This window comes from Oryctolagus cuniculus, chromosome 12, assembly GCF_051225735.1.
Source record: "Oryctolagus cuniculus isolate XC-2025 breed Fujian yellow rabbit chromosome 12, ASM5122573v1, whole genome shotgun sequence".
Classification (NCBI taxonomy): domain Eukaryota; kingdom Metazoa; phylum Chordata; class Mammalia; order Lagomorpha; family Leporidae; genus Oryctolagus; species Oryctolagus cuniculus.
Window position 1 is genome coordinate 57,943,385 of NC_142878.1, and position 27,486 is coordinate 57,970,870.

At 36.6% G+C, this 27,486-nt stretch overlaps 1 protein-coding gene across 1 annotated transcript in view; it reads right to left on the minus strand.

The window, feature by feature from the left end:
- Nucleotides 1–27,486, minus strand: part of AQR (aquarius intron-binding spliceosomal factor) — a 104,204-nt gene that overhangs the window by 33,540 nt on the left and 43,178 nt on the right. Inside the window, exons 15-24 of the mRNA XM_002717997.6 lie at nucleotides 25,078–25,198; nucleotides 22,502–22,643; nucleotides 16,667–16,845; nucleotides 15,086–15,253; nucleotides 13,915–14,084; nucleotides 8,522–8,763; nucleotides 6,543–6,689; nucleotides 5,004–5,073; nucleotides 3,626–3,736; nucleotides 671–780 (exon numbers count right to left, since the gene is read on the minus strand). Of these exons, the coding sequence (XP_002718043.3) occupies nucleotides 671–780; nucleotides 3,626–3,736; nucleotides 5,004–5,073; nucleotides 6,543–6,689; nucleotides 8,522–8,763; nucleotides 13,915–14,084; nucleotides 15,086–15,253; nucleotides 16,667–16,845; nucleotides 22,502–22,643; nucleotides 25,078–25,198 (1,460 nt within the window). The remainder of the gene's footprint in view (nucleotides 1–670; nucleotides 781–3,625; nucleotides 3,737–5,003; nucleotides 5,074–6,542; nucleotides 6,690–8,521; nucleotides 8,764–13,914; nucleotides 14,085–15,085; nucleotides 15,254–16,666; nucleotides 16,846–22,501; nucleotides 22,644–25,077; nucleotides 25,199–27,486) is intronic.

Consider the following 27,486-nt stretch of genomic DNA (forward strand, 5'->3'; position numbering starts at 1 on the left):
CTATTTACCACTTTTACTGTCTATGATCAGTTTAGTCAAAAGGTTATGTTCAGTAGTCAATGGTTGCATTAAATATTTTCAATGTTAATTATGCTTTTCTGAAACAAAGTGTTAAAATCGATTTAAATATAAATGACATGGATCATTATTGTAAAGCAACTTTATAGGAAAAAATTAAAATATTAACTGCAAAAAAAATCTAATTTGTAAAATTTGGTTGATTTACAATATGTAATATTAATATAAAGGCAAACTAAAACTGGGTAAGTATCTGAAATTATAACCACAAAGCGCATATTATTATTAATTTGAATTTCACTAAATAAATCAACCTCCTAATTGGTACCTATAAAGCAAATTAAATGTCTGGATGAAATGCAGAAAAAAAAATCAGAGTCAGTTGTACAGTTTTGAATTAGCTGCACTGAAAATTACCTCAGTAAATGAAAAGCAAATGACAATCTGCAACTTAAAAATGGCACAAACATACAGAAGTTGAGCTGAGAGAGACCAGGATCAGACCTTTAAGTCAACTTACAGTCTAAGCAGGTTACCCTAGAACCATTCACGATTAAGTTTAACTGTTAACTGTTTTTTTCTGGCATTTCTTTAATAAGAAAAAAGAAGAGAAAGTTAAAAATTGTTGCAAAACTCCCTCGCGTTAGCTCACCTGCTGAAATCTTTCTCTGTCTCCAATTCTTCTTCTCCATGACCAAGACGCAGTAGGTGGCGCTCATCAATGTCTAAAGCCATGATTTTCTCAAACAACTGGTTTAAAGCCTGGAGAAAAAAAGCAAAAATGATGATGGTGAGCAAGTGCTTTTAAAAACAACAAAACTGACATTTAGGAGAATAGGAAAGAATGACTATGTAAAAATCAACACAATCAAACACAGAAACTGGTCTTAAGCTAGACCATTTATAATTTAAACGAAGCAGTGTTTTTATTGATATCTAATATTACTATCCATGTGTAGTTGGTAAAAAGAATAATTTGTAGTCTTATAAAAACCACCCATCCATTAAACTTCTGCTTCTAATTTATGAAAAGGGACCAAGGCATTGGCTTAGATATGATTGCCTCCAGGTTATAAGAATTCCTGAAAGTATTAAATTAAATTAACAACCATATAAAGCAGCATTCCATACAACATTTCCATGAACAGCATAGAACTGCCAATTTTTGAGGCTGTAGGATGGTGAGAAGGTGGTCATTGTGTAGGCAGAATACATTAAGAGCACCAGAGTGTGGAAAAGTAAAGTGCTTGGGATCAAAATTTAGGCTTTAATTCCATTCTGTACACCATGAGCAAAGCACTCATTTATCACAAACTATTCTGACAAAAACCATTTTAGAAGTCACTCCTTTTTACCTATGAAATATCCATAGTTAGGGTTTCTTCAAGTTCTTTTATTCATTATCTGAACTCTGGAAACCATACACAAAGTTCCACAGAAGGGAAAAGTTTCATAGTATGAAAAAGATACACTAACGAAGACACTATTTAAAAACTAGCCCTGTTCAAACATTATGCCTCATTTATTATTAGACCAACTCTGTCCATCAAGTCAACATCCAGTGCTGTAAACATCCAGGTTATATAATATAAATATTTTTGCTATCAACATTTTAGCGATTACTACTCAGTAACTGAAGATATTAACACAAATTTTCAGAAAAATCTCTAGCTATCAAACTTTTGACACACACTATCCCAAAATCAAGATTCACTAAATCAGATGACGTGCCTTTATCTGTCATCCGAACTCAGGAACCACACAGATTTGGAGAAAAAAAGTACTCACACATTACGGTCTCAGAAAGAACTATAAGATTTCACTGTGAATTAGAACGACACTGGAGAACTGCTTTGATTATGCATATACACATCTGGCAAACAGAATGGTTAACAATCGAAGGGAAAATTCAACAATCTGATAGACATCAGAAAGGAATGATTCAAATTTCAAAGGACCAAAAAAGGCCCTTAGCAAGCAATTTAATCTTTTCCAGTTAACCTTATTTTAGGATGGTACAATGTAAGTCAAATAATCATAAGTAGAAGATAACATAGAAAGTCCTACTAAGATGACAAAGCTTAACTAAAAATACTATGCTAAAGCAAGAATTATTCTTTATTCATTCTTAGAACTTGTATGTATATACAACTATTGTACACTAAATTTACTAAATAGAATAAAAAACTTCTTTTGATAATTTTTGTTTGGTATACCAAGACAAAGTCCAAATCAACCTCCTCCCCCAACTCCCCTATACAATGTATCATACAGAAAGCCATTACTCATAAAAAAATTCAGTATAATGCATAAAAAGCCATTACATGCTTCAAAATTATTACATAATTTAAAAATAAGATGTATAAATGAACAAGATAGTGTAATACTAAAAAAAGGGAAAAAAAAACAAAAAAATCAACAAAATCTTATACAGATTAAAAGTTGATGAACAACAAAGTAAGTGACATTTAGCAATCCAAAAATCCTGTACTTCCTTACAGACAAAATTTTCTAAAGACTGGTCAGCGGCCAGCGCCACGGCTCAACAGGCTAATCCTCCGCCTTGCGGCGCCAGCACACCAGGTTCTGGTCCCGGTCGGGGCGCCGGATTCTGTCCCGGTTGCCCCTCTTCCAGGCCAGCTCTCTGCTATGGCCAGGGAGTGCAGTGGAGGATGGCCCAAGTGCTTGGGTCCTGCACCCCATGGGAGACCAGGATAAGTACCTGGCTCCTGCCATCGGATCAGTGCGGTGCGCTGGCCACAGCGCGCCGGCCGCGGCGGCCATTGGAGGGTGAACCAACGGCAAAAAGGAAGACCTTTCTCTCTGTCTCTCTCTCTCACTGTCCACTCTGCCTGTCAAAAACAAAAACAAAAACAAAAAGACTGGTCAGCTGATGCCACCACTGCTAATAAAAATTCTGGGAAAATAAGTGCCTTCGGAGGTTCAGGTAATTATGCAACTTTGAGAATGTGTTTCAGGATGTTCTAAAAGCTGTCTATCAGGTTTTATCCCAAAGCTAATAAATGTTCTTTCTCATTTCTGACAGCTTCAGAATGACTAACACAGTTGTTCCATATATATAGATATTTACTGGCATGCTTTACAGAAATCATTAATTCAGTCCAGTATTAATACAATCTAGATTTAGTCTTTAAGGAATATTCCTTATACTAAATGAGGAAGAAGTCCACTAGCACAGGTTACCACTTCTGATTTCAAGTTAAAGCTTTAGCTTAGCAAAGAGACGATGGTGCAAAATAAATCTGGCAACTTAATTTAGTCCAAATATCTGATGATGTATCTATATAATATTCTTAGCTTTTCCTCATTCTGACCCCCTCCAGTAGAAATAAGAAATTGATTTTACATAATCCTTCAATGTAATCTGATCACATCTAGTGATAATCTAAGTATAAATCAATAGCAAATACTATACTAACCAGCCTTCAGCCTTTCCTGATATCCTGTGGTGCCAATGATCAGGTTTTCATACAAGGGTGATCTATATTATGCTTTCATGCATCCCCTCCACTTTCCTTATCTTCTACCTTCCCCTCCCTCTTCCCTCCTCCACTTCCCCTCAAAAAAAACCCAAATGGTCATTTACCTGATTAGAATGAGTAACAATTAGAGTCCTCTGTTCTGGGAAATTATGGTAGATGTTGGATATGATTTGGACTGCTACATCTGTTTTTCCTGTACCAGGTGGCCCCACAACCTAAAATGATGTTGAATACATAATAAACTACTAAGTTATCACATTGTTAGAAAATGAAAACTCTAGAACTGAAAGATAAATTAACAAATTAAGAAAATTCACTGATGGGCTTAATAACATAATGGAGAGGACAGAAAAAGAGCCAGAAAACTGGAAGGCAGATCAATGGAAATTACCTAACCCGGGCAAGAGAAAGAAAGATAGAAAAAAATAATACAGATTCTTTATCAATCTATGGGACAATACTAAGAGAGTCTTAGATTCATGTTACTGGGAGGAAGATGTGTACAGTACAAAAGAAAATATTTGAATAAATAATGGATGGAAATTAAAACAATATGTCCCAAGTACATGCTGTTTATAAGAAATTCAATAGGTAGGCTATAAGCAAAATGATGGAAAAGGAAATATTAAAAACACTAACACTCATGAAAAGAAAGGTGCAGTGGCTATATTAATATGAGACAAAATAGGTTTCACAGTAAAGAAAACTGACAGGGGTAAAGAAACATACATAATATTAAAAGGATTGATTAACCAAGATCACATAACAATTCTGAAAGCATATGCAGTCATCCACAAAGCTTTCAAATAAAACATTAATTAAAAATTAACAGAACTGAAAAGAAAAACAGGTAAATTCACAATTATGTTTGAAGACCTCAGCACTCCTGTCAGTAATCAACAGAAACAACAAATGGAAAATCAGCAAGGAAATAGAAAAACTGAACACTGTCAACCAAATGCATCTAATTGACCTTTATTGGGTATTCCATTCCACAACAACATAGTATACATTCCTTCAAATGCACACGGAATATCCACTAAGATAAATAATATCCTGGGTCATAAATCTAAATAATTTTTAAAAAGCAAAGAATAAACAATGTTTTCTGACCATAACAGACTTAGACTAGAAATCAGTAAGTGAAAGATAACACAGAAAGCTCTAACTAATTAGAAATTAAAACAGCTGTTAGCAGATTTTCTCTCTAAAAGGCTATACAACTTCAAGTACTCTAATTCTGTTGTAGCAAAGAAGTGGCAATACAAAAAAGCAAATAAGCATGGCCCTATTTCAATACAACTTTATTTATAAACACTGGAATGAGCAGCAGATCTCCCTGTGTGTAAGATGCCACAACTCCTTACAAATACTCAAATTCAGCCAGGTTTCTGTGCTTCAAAGAGAACTTACTCTAAAAACCTGGTGCTTACTCCTAGTCCTAACTGAAGTTAAGATGATGTGCAGTAACAGTTCTCTTACCATAGTCAGCCCAGGCTGCATTCCAGCACGGATGGCCTCTATCTGTGTATGAGTGAACTGAATTGTGTTACTGAAAATAAAGGAATGAATAAGAAATTGATAAGAAATACAGATGAATGAAATTTAGTACTAATTTAGGCAAGAATGATCAGAGGTGTACACATTGGTTCTGTATTTGTTCTCCTAATATATTGACTCTTTCACCTCCTTTTTCTTTTTTTTAGATTTTTTATTTATTTATTTGAGAGGCAGAGTTACAGACAGTGAAGGAAGAGACAGAGAGAAAGGTCTTCTTTCGTTGGTTCACTTCCCAAATGGCCGCCACGGCTGGAGCTGTGCCAATCTGAAGCCAGGAGCCAGGTGTTTCTTCCCGGTCTCCCACGCAGGTGCAGAGGCCCAAGGACTTAGGCCATCTTCTACTGCCATCCCAGGCCACAGCAGAGAGCTGGATTGGAAAAGGAGCAGCCAGGACTAGAACCGGTGCCCATATGGGATGCCGGCGCTGCAGGTGGAGGATTAACCTGTGCCATGGCGCCAGCCACACATTTTACTCCTTATGTTGACAATTAAAATGGAAGAAATCTTTCAAAAGACTATGGTGGTATTATGGTTATAAATATAACTTTGCTCAAAATTTATTTGCAGTATCAAAATTCTAGGTCTCAATTTAATAACAAATATAAAGTCCCTGGATTAGTTACAGCACACACGCATGAAAGCTATCACTATGTGTAACACAGAGTCATGAAGAAACAATCCTGTGCTCAAATAAAGGCAATCCTCTGGGGCCATGCTGTGCCGTAGTGGGTTAAGTTGCTGCCTACAGTGTCAGCATCCCAGATGGGTGCCAGTTCAAGATCCAGCTGCTCCACTTCTGATCTAGCTCTCTGCTGTGGTCTGGGAAAGCAGAAGATGGCCCAAGACCTTGGGCCCCTGCATCCGTGTGGAAGCCCTGGAAGAAGCTTCTGGCTCCTGGCTTTAGATCGGCGCAGCTCTGGCAGTTGTGGCCAACTGGGGAGTGAAGCAGCAGATGGAAGACTTCTCTCTCTCTGTTAACTTTGCCTTTCAAATAAATAAATAAATCTTAAAAAAAAAAAAAAAGACAAGCAGCTGGGACACAAATCTGTGCCCATTTGGGATGCCAGCGCTGCAAGTGGAGACTTATTTAAAAAAAAAAAAAGTCCTTTAACATTTATTTCCCTATATAGGGAAATAGATATTTCTATAATAATAATAATCTATGTGGTATAGATTAGTATAGATAATTAGTATAAAAATTAGTATTATATATTTATATAATAATAATTAGTACAGATCATCTATATAGTATATAATTTTGACAGTACCTGAAAATTATTATTTTTGAAATATTATAACTACAGAATGGCCTAAACTGTCTGAGCTGTTTAGCTGAGGGAAAGAGTCCAGAAATAGAAGTTGTCTAGCATTTTAAAAGAATTGGAAAATAAAACATTATTAATCCATTCAAGACAAACAACCATTGTTCATTATTACAATTAGAACAGGCAGTACACTTACCGTTTGGGTTGGTTATAAGGATAAGGACCCCTATTAGGTATAACATGAGGCTCAACAATTAAGGTTTTTGCTTCTTCAGTGTCTTCATCTTCACCATCTGCATCTTTTCTTTTCTTCCCTCTTCCGCTTCTTACTGGGAAGGTTATCCTACAAGATGAAAACTTTTGCTCGATTTTCTAATTAATGAAGATTTATTAAGAACCTATCTTGTGCATGAAATTGTATGGAGGGTAATCAGATGACTAAGAAGCAATTCTGACCTACAGGAACTCACAACCTATACATAAACTCTGAAAAAAGCATATGCACCAGCACTTAAAATGGTTGCTAAAAATATTCAGATTGTTATCCAATTAAGGGAGAGTCTAAGAAACTTTACAAACTATATCATATGCACTGTAAAGTGCTTTACTTATAGACTTCAGGGACATGGGGCATCCAAGAACAATCTTGAAGAATCTGGACATTCCTAAAAGAAAGGAGCAACAGAAGAGGTCAAGTACAAGCAGCCTCCTTTCGCCAGTATATAGGGTACAAGAGAGAAAAATAAGGCTACAGAGAGAGAGAGGAACCTTGGATGAGACCTCTGGGATATCAAGCTTTTAAGGCAGAGGTTCTCAGCTTGGGGATGGGAGATGCCTTTCCAAAGATACCCGAGGAATGTCAATAAACCTCCTAAAATTAAACTAAAAAATTAATTTTCTACGTATACTTTTGTCCAGTCTTCCTTCACATTCTAAAAGGATAGCTAGTTCAAAAAAAAAAAAAAAAAAAGCTAGGAATCAAAGAGGCTAAGAGGTCAGCCCTTACTTGGAAAGCAACAGGAATAATCAGCTTTTAGCTAGGGAGTGAATGGCTTTAGAGGTAAAGCCTGTGATGGTTCAAGCGAGGAAAGGGAAGCACGAAAATCACTGCCATTACAGGAACTGCTGATGGCCAGGGAGGCAGCAATCAAGAAGGACACATAAAAGCTATCCTTAAGGCAGAATCTATGACATACATACATGACAGAATAACTAACAGTAAAAAATTTAAAAATAATTCCGAGATCTCAAGTCAGGGGTACCAGAAAAGTGATCCGCCATTAAGAGGATTACGGCAGTATTGAAGACTAGGTTTGGGAGTTAAAGGATTTTTTTTTTTTAGTATGTAGAATTATTATATGTATATTTAAGTAGTCAATTGAAAACTGTGTTCTAATCTCCAACTAAGCAAGTAAGACCTGGGTCACCACCCACTATACTGATCGAATCTACATGAAGGAATCCAGGTAACAGCCATCAACTGCTTCAGATACTGTTCTTATTTCTACTCAAGTCTTTAAATCAAAGTTCATTTAACATTAAGTGTAACCATATCCACAGGCTGAACACCCCAATCGGAAAATCTGAAATCTAAAATGCTCTTAAACTTATAACTTTTTAAGTACTGTGGCATTCATACATTGTGGGCTTATTCATATGTTTGGATTAGGCTTGCTCAACGAGTAAAATTTATGTAAATATTCCAAAATTCTGGAACGCTCTAAAATCTGAATACTTCTGGTCCCAAGCATTTTGGATAAAGGATATTCACATTTAAAATTTATGAAATTTTAAATTTCATAAAGAAATTTAAAGAAAATTAAATTTCACAAAGAAACAATTTTTTCAAAAGAAAGTTCATTATTACACAGCTGCAGATATAAGACACCAGATTACACATAATATGTAAAGATATTTCTTTAAATGCTATAAATATATTTATATAGCTCTCTTCAGACAACAAATATTCACTGATCCCTCGTAAGAATTGAGATTACTTTTATTTTGGTCTAAAAATAGCTTTTACACTCAGAATTAGAAATAGATTCAACTACAATAAACTTATCCTGGTGATTATATGTGAAGGCGGAGACTGCCAGAGCAAACTCCAGAACTCATTTTAGTGCTGACAGCCCAATGCCGACAGATCACTGAATGCTTGAAAGGAATATATACCTGAAAGGGGGTATCTGTAGAGCTGGGTCATCCACAGTTACTTTAACGTTATGACCAGGAAAGCTTGCTTTTAAGTGCTCAATGGAGAGAAATGTATCATTGAAATCAAGGGTGGCAATCTGATTGGGCATTTTTGAATAATGTGCACTACTTGGGTCCCCATAACCCAAAATGATATCATGCAGCCAGTCAGGTACCACACAATCAGTATTCATCAGGTTCCGAATAGTCTCCAGCACAGCCTGTGAGTGAAAAGGACAGAAAAAGATCGCTTCAGTAAGACATCTCAAACATTTGCATGCCACTGGAATGCAGAGCTGGCTGCTCTAATCCAGAATTCCTGAGAGTTTCAAGGCAAGAGGCTATTTTCTGCTGACAGGTGCTTGGCTGGACTGAATCAACAGCTATATTTTCAGCTGATAGCATACACTGAGTTAAACAAAAGACCAAACTTAGCAAGAACAGTTTATCCATCAAGCATTCACTTAGACAGAATGACATAAATGAGTTTACCACTTGACTCCTATTTAGTAGGATGAAAATCAGACCCAGGCTGACCTAACTGCAAGAGGACATTATAGAACAAACCCTTAAGGAAAATGCTTCATCTTAGAAATGCCTGGAGTTTTGTGCTCTTCATATTCCACAGTTTGTCAATAATAAAATCACATAGAATCAGAATCATATTAATGTAATACCTCAACTGTGAAACATGTCATTATTTAGAAATACTAAAATTAGCATTGCGATAAAAAAATGAACAAAATGAAGGAAATATTAAGTGAAATTTCAGAATAAACAAAAAGGACTACAATAAAAAGTCATTATAGTACTTAATACATACAATCAAAAGTAACTATCCAAAACCAAGACAAATTCATCAGCTTTCCAAAAACCATTTCTTTTTCTTTTTTTAAAAGATTTATTTATTTATTTGAAAGGCAGTGTTACACAGAGAGAGGAGAGATAGAGAGAGAGTGGTCTTCCATCCGATAGTTCACTCCCCAGATGGCCACAACGGCCCGAGCTGTGCTGATCCGAAGCCAGGAGCCAGGAGCTTCCTCCGGTCTCCCACGTGGATGCAGAGGCCTAAGGACTTGGGCCATCTTGTACTGCTTTCTCAGGCCATAGCAGAGAGCTGGATTGGAAGTGGAGCAGCCGGGACTAGAACCGGCACCCATATGGGATGTCGATGCTTCAGGCTAGGGCGTTAACCCGCTGCGCCACAGCACCGGCCCCCCAAAAACCATTTCAACAAAGTGATCTACCCACCCTGCATTTGGAAATTAAGAAGCCAAGTTACTGACTTCAAAGAATAAAATAACCAAATCAACCATTTTATCACAAATGCTATATAATACAACATTTAAAAGTAACAAAATAGTGTCTATTAACTACACTTTCTTGATTTATGTTCTTTTTTTTTTTTTTTTTTTTTTTGACAGGCAGAGTGGACAGTGAGAGAGAGAGACAGAGAGAAAGGTCTTCCTTTGCCGTTGGTTCACCCTCCAATGGCTGCTGCGGCCGGCGCACTGCGCTGATCCGATGGCAGGAGCCAGGTGCTTCTCCTGGTCTCCCATGGGGTGCAGGGCCCAAGGACTTGGGCCATCCTCCACTGCACTCCCGCGCCACAGCAGAGAGCTGGCCTGGAAGAGGGGCAACCGGAACAGAATCCGGCGCCCCGACTGAGACTAGAACCCGGTGTGCCGGCGCCGCAAGGCGGAGGATTAGCCTAGTGAGCCGTGGCACCGGCCGATTTATGTTCTTATACTCATTACTACCTGAAATTCTCTTATTCAACTGGTACTTGGTTACTTGTATATCATTTGTTTAATCCCTACTAAAATGTAATTTCCCTTCTCTTCTTTTCCCTGGTCTCTTGCCAGGAGAGGGCTGGCTGTAGCCCTGCACCTAGGCTTCCTGGCCTGGATGCTCCTCCATGTGGCTGGTTCCTGGTACTCAGTGAGAATCCAGATTTACCCCTCTCTTAGATAAAGCTCTCACTCTCCTATGCACCTTTCTCACTAAATAAAAGCTTAAAATGTACAAATATAAAATAAAATAAAATGTAATTTCTAGAACAAGAACCTAGAATAGGTTAAATATGGAATGAGTGAATGGATAGTTAAGATGAAAGCATTCACATAATAATGATGCATAAAATGATGAATAAAATGAAGGCACTGCTCTCTAAGGAAACTATAATCTAACAGGGAGATAAAATATATCCCTTACTATGATATAAAGCAGCAGAATCTGGCAAATGGTAAAGAACATTACAGTTGTCTAGGCAAGAAGTAGGACAGACTGTATAAACTAGAAAAGAGGGAAGGAAATAAATGAGGAATGCTATTCATGCACATAATAAACACCAAAGGTATCAAATGTGCATTCTTCCTTTCCCAAGTTAATCACCTCCCCACTTTCTTGGACGAGAACCTAAGGGCTTCCTTTGAACTTCTTTGACACTTCTGTCTGCACCCATTAAGGCTTTTGGCACCTTCTAACCTTTCATGGTTAGATGTGCCTTTTTGTATTTCAAAGTTCTCTAATTAGTGGTGTAAGCTTCCTAAAGGTATACACTGTGTCTTATTAATCTTTATAAACTCCATATAACTTAGTACAGTATCAGACATACAGTAGACACTTATATAAAACTTGGAAGCTCTTGGGGCCACTGCCTGGGGTGCTGGCATCCCATATGGGTGCCAATTTGATTCCCGGCTGCTCTACTTCTGACCCAGCTCCTTGCTAATGTGCCTGGGAAGACACTGGAAAATGGCTTTAACTGCTTGGACCCCTGCACCTGCATGGGACACCTGGAAGAAGCTCCTGGCTCCTGGCTTTGATCTGGCCCAGCTCTGGCCTATTTGGGGAGTCAACCAGTATATGGAAGATCTCTCTCTCTCTTTCTCTCACTCTGCCTTTTAATCAAATAAATAAATTTTAATAAGGAAGTCAGATAAAAATATAATTATCAAGTATAACAAGGGCTTTGAGGAAAAAATAAGGCTGGTAATGATAGAGAATGAGGAGAAAGGGAGATGCTAAGTGAATAATGTTGCCAAAGAAGGCTGCTGCTTCTTCTTTTTTAAGTTTTTAGGAGGATTTATTTGTTTATTTATTGAAAGTCAGAATTACAAAGGGAGACACACACACACACACACACACACACAGAAAGGGGGTGGGGGGTAGAGATCTTCCATCTGTAGGTTCATTCCCCAAACAGCCGCCAATGACCAGGCTGGGCCAGGCTGAAGCCGGGAACCAGGAGCTTCTTCAGGGCTCCCATGTGAGTACAGGGGCTCAAGCACCTGGGTCATCTTCCACTGTTTTCCCAGGCCATTAGCACGGAGCTGGACTGGAAGTGGAGCAGCCAGGACTCAAATCAGGGATGGCAGCACAGCAGGCTTAACCTTCTGTACCACAGCACCAGCCCCAAGAAGGCTTCTTTTAAGTGGTGACATTTAAGCAGAATTGCCCACGTCAACTGAAGGAACAAACCAGCTAGATACCTGGGGAAAATTGTCTAGGTAGAGAGTATACCATATGCAAAGTCTTGATTACTCAAGAATAAGTCAGTGTTGCCAGCTTGGAGTGAACAATGTTATAAAATGATGCTGGAGAGGTAGTGAGAGGACAGATAATGACAGAGTCTGTTCGACTTGACATATAGCAGAACCAGGACCTGAACCCAAGCAATCTGATATGGGATGCAGCATCAAAAGGGGAATCTTAACTGTTATGCCAAATGCCTGCCCCAGAATTATCTGATGTGACAGGAAAATTAAAGGATGTTAAACAGAGTTACTTTGGTATAATTGGTATTTTAAAAGGTTCATTGAGCCACTATGTGATCAGTATAAGGGGAGGAGTAGACAAAGATGGAAACAGGCATGTGAGATGAAGGTATCCAGCCATGGTATCAGTACATGAGCTCATCAGATTATTGATGGAGTGGATGTGGAGGGTGAAACAAAAAGAAATCAAGGGTCCTTCTATTGTTTTTGTCTAACTACTGGATTAGATGGAAAACTTCCTTTGAGAGGTTTTCTTCTTTTAATCACAAAAATGGGGGAATAAAAAGATAAAGTGACAGAAATGTATAAGAAACAATGTACTGGGAACAACTTTGTGGTGTACAAGGTTAAGCCTCCGCTTCCAGTGTCAGCATTCCCTATGGGTGCTGGTTCAAGTCCTGGCTGCTCCACTTCTGATCTAGCTCTCTGCTAATGCATCTGGGAAAGCAGAGGAGGATGGTCCAAGTCTTTGGGCCCCTGTACCCACATGAGAGAACCACAGTAGCTCCTAGCTCCTGGCTCCTGGCTTTGGACCCACCCAGCTCCAGCCATTGTGGCCATTTGGAAAGATGGAAGATCTCTCTCTGTGTAACTCTGCCTTTTAAATAAATAAAAAAATCTTAAAAAAAAAAAGAAAGAAAGCACTGTACTTTAGACAAAAAAGTATTCTTTCTTAACAAAAACTAGATGTTATCAGATGCTAGAATTGGTCAATATTTAATTTCTGTAACATAGTTTCAAACGGTAATTTAAAAAAATTTTCCTTTAGTAAAACTCTTCTCCCTATAAAATTATAAAACTATAGCCCCCAAATCTCTTATTCCCACTAATGATCAAACTATAAATACATTATATCACAGAATCATTAAAAGCCTTGAAGTTCCACTTTTGTATTCCTAAAGTGATTTCTAAGTATACCTATTTGAGATGTAGAAAAGCAGCCCTGGGGCAAGCACTGTGGCTTAGTGGGTAAAGCCATTGCCTGCAGTGCCAGCATCCCATATGGGCGCCAGTTCGAGGCCCAGCTGCTCCACTTCCGATCCAGCTCTCTGCTATGGCCTGGGAAAGCAGTGGAAGATGGTCTAGGTTGTTGGGCCTCTACACCCACGTGGGAGACCTGGAAGAAGCTCCTGGCTTCGGATCGGTGCAGCTCCAGCTGTTGTGGCCAATTGGGGAGTGAACCAGCGGATGGAAGACTTCTCTTTCTCTGCGTAACTCTGACTTTCAAATAAATAAATAAATCTTTTTAAAAAATAAGAAAAGAAGCCCCAGCAAATAAGGAAGCAAGCAGTTTTCTTCCCTTGAAGACAGGCATAAGCAAACACCTAACATACAAAAAAGCAAGGAAGACGGCTGACCTTTCAAATAACGCTTGGATTCGTTCCTAAACTAACTTAGCTCTTAAACTCTTCAAAAAAGACAAAACCGATTCAGCATATGAATTTCCTTAAATTTTATATTTATATATATGAAGAATAAAAAAAGCAACTTTTCTTAACAAATCTTTTTATTAACCAGTATCTACATACTTGGGTCTTAAAAAGTTACTTAAATTATGATGTAGTACTTTCAGTTAAACAGTCCCAAAATTACCTTAAAGTTATTTTCCTTTGGTTTTCTCCTCATTATTATATTGAAAGTATCATACACATCTTCTGCTCCATTTTGTATAGTATTGGTCATATCCTGTTGATACTGGTTTGGATCCAAAAACACTCTAAATGTCCTTGACTCTCCTCGAAGATTGGGTCGAGGTTCAGGACCTAGACATTTTGAAAAAGTTTGTTAAAAGAAATACATACATTTCAAGTGTTAAAGTATGTTAACAGTATTTCTTTTCTGGTAAATTGACCAAACATAACTAACCATTCCCCCAGAATAGAAGGCCCTCCATTCACCCATTTCAAGTTCCAAGAAGCTTAAAGTATTTCTCCTTTCTCTAAATTTTTACAATTTCTTCTTACATCATGTCAAGCTTATGATGTAATACCATGTGCTGCAATTATTTGCACATGCTCTCAACTAAATGAGGAGCTCTTAGAAGTAAAAGAACTGAACTTGGTCTGTCAAAGCTCCTACTACGCCTTACATACAATACGTATTTTTTTATTAAGTAAGCATATGCGTTTTAGTATTCAAGATATAGTTTTCTGATTCCTTAATGACAGAAGTTGATCATTCTAATTTTCCCCATTCCATATCTAAAATCATCAGCATGAAAAGAAATCTCACATACACAAAAATATGGATTATTAAGTGAAAGATCAGAGAAGCTCAGAGACAGCCTGCCATTCCCCACCCCTTCCTCAGTCATCTCACAATCCAAACAGCACTGTACATATCCAAATGTAGAGTACTACTGATTCCAACTAAGAACCACTGCTACAGTGAATTAAAACAGTAACATTTTGAGAAGGAAAAATTAGGCAAATATATCACTGAATAAAAACAAATTTAAACAATTTTAATATTTAGAGGTTTGTGAAAAAAGTATTGTAAAGTATTTAAAGGGAAAATTTTGAATAAAGGTTGATTTCAAAAGATCCTGTCCTTTCCAAAGTCTAACACAGAAGTTTAGAAATCATTTTAACTACTTCTAAAACTATGAGATAGGTAACTTATAAGTATTTCATGTATACTGCTTTGTTCTTTATTTAGTATGTACAACAACTAAAGTTTTTACCTAAGAAGCAAAAAGAGGAAAAAGGCAAGGAAATTTATCACTCTATACACACATTTTTTCAAATATATTGGAACTCCATACCATCTTCAATGACACGCCCTTTATCATCCAGCATGCCCTGGATTTCACAGCCTCTAACATAAACCAGCCCGACCTGCTCAATGAAAGGTCTCCTTCGGTCAAACTTAGTGCCGTAAGGTTTTGTGGGCCTCACGGTAATTAAAAAGCACACATCATGTTTACGTAATCCTGGTAAAACATAAAGACATTTTCACTTATTAGAATTTCATTATTTTCAGACTTTTGCTGGCAAATTCTTAACCTGTTATTTTGGATAGAGATATTAGAAACATTCAAAATATCTGGAGCTATTAAGGATTACATTTGCATTCTAACACAATTATGGGTTTTCCTATAATATTCAATATTTGATAGTTATAATTAAAACGAAAACCTCTTTACATTAAAATTAGAAACTTTAGTGTCATGAATTCATTATTACTGAGTAAGCCCTCCAAGTCACACTACTGCTCCAAAATTGGATGCTCGTCATCATCCTTATTTTTAACATTCTTAATAAGTAACCAAAAATATGGTTGACATATAATTCATCTATATAATATTCAGCAGGTTTCTCATATCAGTTTAAGCTATCCATCAGTGTTATTTCAATCACAGCCTAAATTGCATTCACTAGAACAGGTCAACTTGAGAATAATCCATCAAGGCACAAAAGCATTGTTTATAGATATCATCTTGAGAAAGACAGTTGGATCTACAGTTTCAGTTGACAAATGGTGAAATTTTTGTTAAGAGAATGTCAAAAAACAGGAGACCTGTGCCAAAGTACATAGCTTCTCATAATTAAACTAAATAATGGACTCAATGGCTTCCCAGTTCTATCAAAAGTAGACAGTATTAAAGTCAAGGGACATAAAATTACACCTCACAGCACATAATGTCATGTCACTTAATCTCTCTTCAGTCATTATATGATAAAAATGTTAAACAGTCTGCTTACTCGTAACTTTGGTAACAAAATATAAAATTACATCAGGAATGTCAATGTGTGGCTAATAGTATAGGAACCATTATGATTTATTTTAATTTGTAGTAGTGTTCAAGTGTCAGAAAAGCCAGAAGTAACAACTCTGATTCATAATATTGACTACAGTTTATCACCCAAAGAAGCAGTAAGAACCTAGTAACTGTTCTACCACCTGAGTTACACTACTAGACACCTCGTAATATGCACAATTCATTAAAACTTCTAAGTCTTAGAGTCAAAAAAGTGGCCTTGAGAAGTCATTTAGTTCCCATGTAGGAATCACTTTTTGGCATCACTGAGGGATGACTGCTTATTCTTCCTAAAGCAGATCATTTTACCTGGACACATCTTAAGATCCACATTTGGAAAAAAAAAAAAAAAAAAAAAAAAAACTTTTACTATAATGAGTACACCTATCTCTTCTCTTCAGTCATTTGCATCTAGCCCACGATAGCTGTGCTTTCTGAGGCAGAACACTCACTATTCTTTAAGTCAAATTTCAAAGACAAAAATCTAATGATAGTTTATAGTTAGTAACTTTGTTAATGCTGTACGTAGAAATCAAGAAACTAAAAAGGTAAAAGGTGACTTCATTTTTTGAAATACAAAATTACCTTCCCACTCATCTTTGATATGATCCCTGACATTCAGATTGATGGTAACATCTGCACGAACTCGGGTGGGCCAGTTTTCACCTATGTTGGGTTTGGCAACCTCAACTACAGTGAAAGCCACGATGGGCTGGGCCATTCGTGCCCAACCACCAAACACAACACCGCCATACTCAGATTGCCTGGAAAAAAAAAAAAAAAAGTGCAGGATTACTCCAACAAAAAATAGCTTTGCTTCAACTTTCAAATAAAATCAGCAAGAATACATGTTTAGCTAGCATTTCTTCCTAACATTAATAGCCCTTATTTCTGAATTTTTTTAAAAAATTTAAATTGCAAATATACAGGAAATAAAAGAATATTCCCTTCTCCTAGATAAAAAAGGCAATGTTAAGTGAGTAATATTGTTTTAGAGCTAAGGCATTATATAAAAGAAAAAAAATCTAGAATTACATTATTAGTTTTATTTCAGCTTCACTGAGGTATAATTGAAACATTACATAAACATAAGGAACACAACATGCTTTCATATACATATACACTGTGAAATTCTTATCAAATCAAGCTAATGAACATGTTCACACAGTTATTATTTTTTGGTGTGAGGTAACAATACACAGACCTACTCTTCTAGCAAATGTCAAATATATAAAACATTACATTAATCATAGCACACACTGCATGTATCCTCTTGACAGATCCTCCCCACTCCCCACAACCTAAACCCCAATAGCCACCCTTCTACTCTAGGAGTTTCTATGAGTTTGACTATTTCAGATTCAATATGTGGTATATGAGATCATCAGAATCTATCTTTCTGTAATTTGGCTTATTTCAGCTAGTATAATGTATTCCAGGATGGCCCATGTGGTTGAAAATGGCAGCCTTCTTTCTTAAGGCTGAATTATCCTATTGTGAGTGTGTGTGCATTCTACTGTGGCATGGTATACACATACATACACTTTCATATTTTTTTTTACTCATTTATCCCTCAATGAACACAAACTGTTTCCACATCTAGGATATTGTTGATAATCTGCAATGAACATGAGTGAACAGATTTCTTCTTTTTTTTTTATTTTTTGACAGACAGAGTGGACAGTGAGAGAGAGAGAGACAGAGAGAAAGGTCTTCCTTTGCCGTTGGTTCACCCTCCAATGGCCGCCGCAGTCAGCGCACTGCACTGATCCGAAGGCAGGAGCCAGGTGCTTCCTCCTGGTCTCCCATGGGGTGCAGGGCCCAAGCACTTGGGGCCATCCTCCACTGCACTCCCGCACCACAGCAGAGAGCTGGCCTGGAAGAGGGGCAACCGGGACAGATCCGGCGCCCCGACCGGGACTAGAACCCGGTGTGCTGGCGCCGCAAGGCGGAGGATTAGCCTAGTGAGCTGCAGCGCCGGCCCAGATTTCTTCTTACAAAGGTGACTTTATTTCTTTTGGATATATGAGTTTAACTAGAAGTTGGATTATTGAATCATATGGTAGCTTTATTTTTAATTTTTTGAGGAACCTCCAAACTGTTTTCTATAATGGTTATACAAATTCACATTGCCATCAAAAATGTGGCATCCTTGTCAACACTTCTGACTTTTTGATAGAAGCCTCATTCTATCAGGTGTGAGACGATAATATCACTGTGGTTTTGATTGGCAACCCACTGACAAGGCTGAACACTTTTCCATACACTTGTTGGCTTTTGTATGCCTTCTTTGAAAAAATATCTATTCAAGTCCTTTGCCATTTTAATTGGATTATTTGTAGGGTTTTTTTTACTATTAAGTTGTATGAGTCCCTTATATATTCTGGCTATTAATCCCTACTGGATTTGTGGCTTGCAAATAGTTTTTCCCATTCTATAGAACTTCACTTTGTTTATTATTTTCTTTGTGGTACAGAATTTGTTTGATGTAGTCCTCTCTTGTTTATTTTTGCTTTTGTTGCCTGTGTTTTCGGTGTCGTATCCAAAAAATTTACTGTCAAAAACAGAACCATGGAGACTCCCCTTCTGTATTCTTCTACAAAATATATGATTTCATGTCTTATTTTTAAGTCTTTAATCTATTCTGAGCTCATTTTTTTTTTGTGTAGTGTAATATAGGGATCCAATTTCTTTTTCTTTTTTGCATGTGGACACCCAGTTTTACTAACACCATTTTTTTGAAAAGACTATCCTTTCCCCATCGTGTATTCTTAGCATAGACAATCATATATGCCTGAGTTCATTTCTGGGTTTTCTATCCTCTTCCAATGGTTTGTGTGTCTGTTTTTGTGCCAGGACCATATTAACTGATTGCAATAATTTTGTAATATATTTTAAAATCAGGAAGTATGCTATCTCTAGCTTTCTTCTTCATCAAGACTGTTTTAGCTATTCAGTCTTTCATGTTACTAATTTTTTTTAATTTTTTATCTTTTTAATATTTATTTATTTATTTATTTTTAAGATTTATTTATTTACTTGAAAGTCAGAGTTACACAGAGAGAGGAGAGGCAGAGAGAGAGGTCTTTTATCCGCTGGTTCACTCCCCAAATGATCACAACGGCCAGAACTCAGCTGATCTAGAACCAGGAGACAGGAGCTTCTTCCGGGTCTCCCACATGGGTGCAGTGGCTAAAGAACTTGGGCCATCTTGTACTGCTTTCCCAGGCCATAGCAGAGAGCTGAATTGAAAGTGGAGCAGCCAGGATTCGAACTGGAGCCCACAGGGGATACCGGCACTGGAGGTGGCGGCTTTACCCACTATGCCACAGCGCCAGCCCCCATGTTACTAATTAGTAACCTTTCCCTGCAGCTTGACTTTCAGACTTCCCCTTAGTGTTTCTTATAAGAAGGGTCTAGTGGTGATCAACGACCACTGGGTCTATCTATCTCATCTTTATTTCTGGACATCTTTACTTAGTTGTATTTCAAATTCTAATGCTGTAAAAGGTAAACATGGTCCAGAAAAGAAAAGAAAGTAAAGAGATATCCTTCTCTCTTGGAAAGAGATCTGAGCATTTGTCTTTTTTTCTTCTTCATCAAGACAGACTCAATTTGTATGTTTTATCACCTGTACTTTTAGCATTACTCTAAGTTGCTTCAAATATATTTTAGAACAAGTTGTGATTAAAAAAAATTAAAACAAGCATACAAATGATAATATCTATGCAAATGCTTCCTTTGGGACATAATACTTAAATCATTTAAACGATTTTGCCGTAGAGCAGCATAGAAAGTACTCATTCTTTCTTATGGCAGTCTAAACTAATGCTTTAGTTCTTAGATGAAACAGTGTATTTGGGAAATCTATAACATAAAAACTACAGCAGCACTCCAAAATTAGAAAGTACTGCCAAAAAATGTAATGCTTACAAAAATAAATTACATCCTATGTATATGCTTTGTGTCAGAATAAAAAGTCACAGAACTTTGTAATATCAAAGGAAGAAACTAATTAAATGTTCTGCAATTCAATGACTTGGTTAGTACTGGAACATTACCTTATGTTTAAATACTTGTGAAATAGCTTTTTATCACTTCCTTTATTTTTTACAGCTTTACTGTAAAAAATTCACACTGAAGTACCATTTATATATCATAAAACTCATGCATTGTGAACATACAATTCAATGATTTTTAGTAAATTTACGAGTTGTATATCCATCATCACAACCCAATTTTAGAACATTACCATCACCCTCAAAAAAGATCTCTAAGGTCCATCTACAGTCAATTCCTGTTCTCATCCCTAGGCAACCACTAATCTGCTCTCATTACTCCTTTTCCTTACAAAATCCACTTGAAACATAAAGCATTAAAAAGATAGATTTCTGCCGCTTACAAGAACATCCTCTCTTACTGCTGCTCAGTGGCTTTTGCAGCTTGAAAACATGATGATTAGAATTATATAATAAGTAAAAAGTATCCCTGCTAGTTTTCTGCCCTCAGGATGCATGTACAGAAAAGAACACTGGCCCATGTGTTGGTCTTTTAAGTTTTCAACCATGCGAATTAGGAACGTATACTTGGAATTATTTATTGTTATAAAGGTGAATGAATTAACTTCAAAAAGTGACATTTCTTTTCCCCTGTCATAACATGGTAAAATTTTAAAAAATTCCTTTATGAACAGACCATGAAAATTTTTTCTGCTGTATTTGGCATTTAAACAAAATTAAATTAATTCCTTCTGTTGAACTGTTAGTTAATAAACTCCTAGTTTGGAAAATGACCAAAATTAAGCCTAGAATCTGACGATATAAACTCAAGGTAACGATAAACTGTAAGGAAGTTTTCTGATCAAGTACTCCCCCAGAGTCCGAACAATGGGCAATAATTTCGGCAAAGCTGCGGGCAGGGATGATCAGCCTGTGGGTATACAAATTTCAGAGTGCTGGCCTGCCCACTGACTCAACCGATTATTAAGTCAAAAATACTCTGGGCTGTGTGTTTTATAGTCTCACCCAGAATAACTTTTCACATAATAATTAAAAAAATAGAACTGTATATAAAATATGGAAGTGAAAAAATAGATCATAATCACAGTGTCTATGGTGGCTCTCTGTAATTAGTAAGGAGAGAACAGGCCTGGAAAATACCTGAATCTGCTTACATTAGAGCAATGTAATGAAATACAACTGTGTATGTATATACATGGTGTGATCAGAACATAATTAAAAGAAGTTCATTTCACAAAGTTAACTTTAATTAATTATGATTACTTGTGATACATACCTTATCTCCATTCTACTTCCCTTAGAATGAAACAATGAATAAAGAACATGTAGCCAAAGTCAGTCATGTTTAACCAACCAAATTTAACCTCCACAAGTCCTATAATGCAGAATTGCCTATGGTAACTGGAATGGAAGATGTTTCTTAGCTAAAGGAATTCCATACATGAGCTAGCAGGTAGGGAGTCATGTTTAAACAGAAAGATTCCTCAAATAACCAGACCTACTCAAATGGTCCCAAAAGTAAATCCTGATGATTCTGATGATTTAGTCTATTCAAGTAGTCTATGAATGGAGGGCCAGAGAGGATTTTTCTATATCCCAATCCATGTAATGTTCGGCAACATTCCCCATCCCTAAGACAGGCTGAATGAGACAACTGACAACAATCCCAAGAGCAGGTAAGGTAGTAGAATATCCCTTTTGGCCGGCGCCGCGGCTCAACAGGCTAATCCTCCGCCTAGCGGCACCGGCACACCGGGTTCTAGTCCCGGTCGGGATGCCGGATTCTGTCCCAGTTGCCCCTCTTCCAGGCCAGCTCTCTGCTATGGCCCAGGAGTGCAGTGGAGGATGGCCCAAGTCCTTGGACCCTGCACCCCATGGGAGACCAGGAGAAGCACCTGGCTCCTGGCTTCGGATTGGCACAGTGCCGGCCGTAGTGGCCATTTGGGGAGTGAACCAACGGAAGGAAGACCTTTCTCTCTGTCTCTCTCTCTCACTATAACTCTACCTGTCCAAAAAAAAAAAAAAAAAAATCCCTTTAGATAAGCTTCATCCAAGATTTACACCATCCTAGCATAGTACAGTCCTGCAGGCCAATTCATTTCTTTCCTTCTTCATTTTTTACCAACATCCAGCCTATTCTATATTTCTTCCTTCCCTCTCTAAGCATAATAGCTTTTTCTCCCTTATCCCTCCAACCTCATACTCATCCCCAAATACCCAGATATGGTCTATATTTTAGTGCTTTTGATGTGTTTTAATTTCTCAAAGAATAAATAACTTGTATTTTAGAGAACATTTTCATGCCAGGTAAATTATCTATAAATACATTTATGAAGCTTCTAACAGAAGTAAAACAATCACTGCTTGTATCTCTTCTTACAAATGGAACCAATTTACTAACCAGGGCTTCATCCTGCTGACACTATCTTCAATGTCTTGCCTAATTTCATATGTTGATTCCAAGCGAAAGAGATTGAAGTTCCTTAGGAGGTAGTCATGAAGAGTCAAAAACTGCAAATTCAACTTGGGAAGAGCAAGACAACCTGAAAAGGAAAATAATACTCATATATGAACTACTCTTCTAATCAGACATCTATTCTACACACTAAAAACAAAAACAAAAACAAACCCCCCCAAAACAATGAATTTGTTAAGAATCTAATGATTTCTGAACATATATGACTATGTTTTCTTTTTAGTATCACAAAGAATTTCATAACAAGTTAACATAGGCTCTCTATCAAGAGCTGGAGGTGCAGAATGAGTTTTATAAATATTTTTAATGCATCAGTGATTCATACGCAAACAGTGCTTCTTAGAAGCATCTGAAGAAAACACTAACACAGTCTCAAGTATTTTAAAAATTCTTCTTTTATCAACTAAGTTCTATCTGGCAAATCATTTTAAAATTAATTAAGAGGCATAGAGACAGAGGTCGAAAGAATGACAGAAACAGAGAAAGCAAGCTCCCATCCACTGGTCATTTCCCAAATGTCTGCAACGTCTGGGACTGGAATGAGCTAGAGCTGGGAACTTAATCCAGGTCTCTGAAGTGGGTGACAGGAACCCAGATTACTTGAACAATTACCTGCCTCATAGGGTTTGCATTAAGCAGGAAGTTGGACTCATGAACAGAGCTATGTATTAAACTTAGATACTCTGATGTGGACCACATGCGTCTTAACCAGTGTCTTAACTGCAAGGCCAAATAGCTGTCCCTTATCTGGCAAATCTTGAAGTGATAATTCTACTTCCAAACTTATCCCATAACAAAATTAATCATAAAACTAAATTTATATATTACAAAAATTTAATCTCCAGTAACTATTACTGTGCTCTGAACATGCCTTCTGACTAGACTTTAAGGACAAGGAATTGCTTGTAGGTTATCTTCTCCTATGAATATCTTAATGAACAGTATTCTATTATCCTCGCTTAACATTATTTCTGTTGGGTAGTAAGTGACCAAACATTCCACAACAATATCAAAAAAATTAAAAAAAAATCCAAAACACATCTTATTTTCAACCTCATTATCCATCACACTTCCTCAATAATGAACTTTGAGGCAACAAACATCAATGCATAAAGATTTATCATCACTTATATTAGTACACTGACTTGTAATCTGATTCAATTTCATTCAGGCTATAGGCTGAAGGAAAGCATCTCTTTCAAAGCACATTTTAATTAAAAAAATTAAATTTTCACCATTCTGCGATTATCACTGAATTAACAAATCTATTAATCAAGACTCAATGTGAAAACAGAAATAGTACCTCCTAACTAAACACACTATCAACAAGAATCTTACCAAAGGAGAACCTCAGCCTAATCAAGCCTCTACATTCTGGTGCCAATTTGCAAGAAAAGTAAACAGCAAACAGACATGGTATACTGGTGCCATGAGTATTCAAAAAGAAAAATATCTAGACTGTGGGAAACTATAGGTTAACCAATGAAGGTACTCCAACAGAAAGAAAGGAAAGGGATATAAAAAGATACCAAGAAAAAATTTTAAAAATGAAATCTTGCAGTCATCTTGTCAGGTAACCCAGAACCCTCTGATGTACTGTTCTTAGTTATAGCTTCTTCCCCTACCTGAAAATTAAAATTTCCTAACTTTCATAGCAATCACTATCTCACTCTTCATATTTTCATCATCCAAGTGTATATCCCTAGAACAACGAAAGCTACACATTAATAACTACATGACCATAAAAAGATACGAAGACTGCCTATTCTGAAATGCAGCACAATTTTAGTGCACTGGTCTTATTGGAGTTATGGCTCCAGGATATGACTCTGAAGCAACTGATTTTAAGTAAATGTACTGATACTCGTATTTATGATGTCTTTAAAATACTTCATTTCTGTAAATAATCCCATTGTTCAAAAGATTTCCTATGAAATTTCTTTCAAGATATGTCACAACATACTTTTGGCAATACTCAATTGTAGCAAATTCTCATCCTCAAAGGATGAGCAAAAAGCATTTAAAACCAAATCAAGTGAAACAGGAAGGTAGACAAACTAGGCAGAATCATTTTAGATTACAGGTGTTTATTACCAACTAATGATAATGTCTTTCTGGTGGTCATTACCTGGCTTTAACAACGAATTCAAATAGCCTCTAATAAGGCTTTGAAAAAAAAATCTCTACCAAACATAATCTGTCTAGTGACACAATGAAAGCCACACTTCCTGCCTTATTAGGTCTCCTTAAAAACACAAATATAATTCTTTTATTGTCAAAAAATAGGTATTCAGGTATACTTCAATTTAATAAAAATCCTTAGTGCTAAGCATTTGAAATGCTAAATATTTTCTAGCTGCTACAGTTGAACTTCAGAGTATCAGAAAATTCTCCTAATATATCAATAGATAGATAGATTGGAGTACATTTTCAATGACATATGATGAATATCAAATTAACTTTCATGATATACACCTGAGTCTTGCATTTCTGTATCATACCTTCCCCAGAATAATATTCAGTTGGAACAATATTTTCATCCCATATAATTTTTTCAGTTGGATACAAAGGCATCTGGTTCAACTGCTGAATCTGAGAAATTCGACGCTCATGACGAGATACCTAAAAGGAAACAGGTTCACACAGAAAGTTAGAAGTAACTTTTTTTGATCAAAATAATTTATGGAGAAGTTTACCAGAAAGTAAGGAAGTAGACTGGAAGTAGAGCAGCCAGTACTTGAACCAACGCTCATGAGATGCTGAAATTGCAGGCAATGTCTTAACGTGCTGTACCACAATTCTGTCCCCCAGATGACATTTTAGAAAAGAAGATACTGTAATACCTAAACAATCTGTGTTTTTCAACTTTTAATAATAATTTGCATATTAGAAGAATACAAAGCCTGGGAAATCCTTTGGGAAAATGAAGAAACAAAAGATAATGTTACAGCACTATAGATTAAAAAATCTGTATTTCTTTTGGTGTAACTATTTAAATTTTCTAGATAAAAATCTAGCTACAGGACCCTAAAAGGCATACAATGAACTTTACACTCAAACCTGTTTCCCATCAGGAAGATTCCTGGGAAAAAAATCCTAATGTCTTTTTTCAGAAAAGACTTCCAAAAACTTGACTCACAAGAGATTTTTACATTGGCAAAAACAAGAATTTTTAGGAGGTACTTACAGTCAGAGACAATGAAAAATGACTTGTAACAAGGCAGGCAAAGACATACTTCATGCAATTGAACATATCAAGAAAAAAGTATTAAAAAAAGAAAAAAATAATTTCCATATTTGAATTAATTTAAAACCCATCCCAAGGATTTCTCCCCAGATGGCACTTAAACACCTGTCACTAGGCTTAAACACCTGCTACAAATTGTTTCCCATCAATGACCCAAAAACTAGCATATGTCTTTCTTACAGTGAGAGACTGTCTTTATGTCTATATTAAAAATATTAATTTGGAAAACAAATCACAACCTTAGTATATATCTAATATGATTCCACATGTGTAAGAAAAATATATACACATATCAATACAGTATGTTTATTTTAAAATAAAAACTCTTGAAACATGAAAAAATTAATCATATAGCAATAAGGAAACAAAAAATTATTTTTTTTTGCTAATTAGAAGAGCCAAACAGAAAAGCTGATAACATCCAGAGTTGGTGAACAGCTTAAGGAGACATGGTAACACATGGTTGGTGGGATACATATCTTTTGGAGGATCATTTTTTAGAATGTGTTACTGGTGAAACAAGTAGACATTTCAATCAAATAATTTTACTTCTAGGTATCTATCCTAAATTTTCACAAATGGGCAAAAAAAGCATATAAGGATTGCAACATTACCTGTAAAAGTGAAAACTGTCAACAACCTAACTATTCTCTGGCAGGGGTATGGTAAAATATTCACCCATTTAATAAAAATATTATACTGAATTTAAAAATAAGGTACTTCTACACTATGTAAGTGGGCTAACTCCCAAAATATAACATTAAAAGAAAAAAAGGAAGCTATATAGAACAATACAGCATGATTCAATCTATGTTAGAAAATACACAAAAACTGGATTCCTACTATACTATGTGAAGTTCTATGCAGATGTATAAAACTACTGAAAGAACTTGAGTTTTGATGTATATGAAACAGATGAAATCAGTAATTACCTCTGAGGATTATACTGGGAGTCAGAGGGGAAGGAAATTTCCACTCTTTAACATCAAATACATCAGTACTGTGTTTCATTTATAAAATGGTATATTACTTTGACTAGAAAACTGACACAAAAAACTTTCTTGGAACTGACACACAAAAATTTTAAAACTCAAGGGATACCATGTGACATTTTGATTGATATATACATTGTGTAATGTTCAATCAGGTAATAAAAAAAAAGCTTTACAGCAAAAGGTATTACTTTGGAAGTTAAAGACTTTGACTTCTGAGCCGGCACTGTGGCCTAGCCGGTAGCCACCTCCAGTGCCAGCATCCCATATGAGTGCTGGTTCTAGTCCTGGCTGCTGCACTTCCAATCCAGCTCTCTGCTGTGGCCTGGGAAGGTAGTAGAGGTTGGCCCAGGTGCTTTGGATTGGCACAGCTCTGGCTGTTGCAGCCATCTGGGGAGTGAATCAGTGGATGGAAGACCTCTCTCTCTCTCTCTCTCTCTGCTTCTCCTTCTCTCTCTGTGTAGCTCTGACTTTGAAATAAATGAATAAAATCATAAAAAAAAGACTTTGACTTCTAAAAAATTATGAAAAAATCTCTTAGAATTCATCCTCTGGGTCAATGATAACTATATTTCTAGACATCCCTGAAATTTTCTAGTGATGAAGGTGTGACTTAATATACAAGGCACTATGCTCACAAATGCTTGCTAATGGAATAAATCCAAGCCATA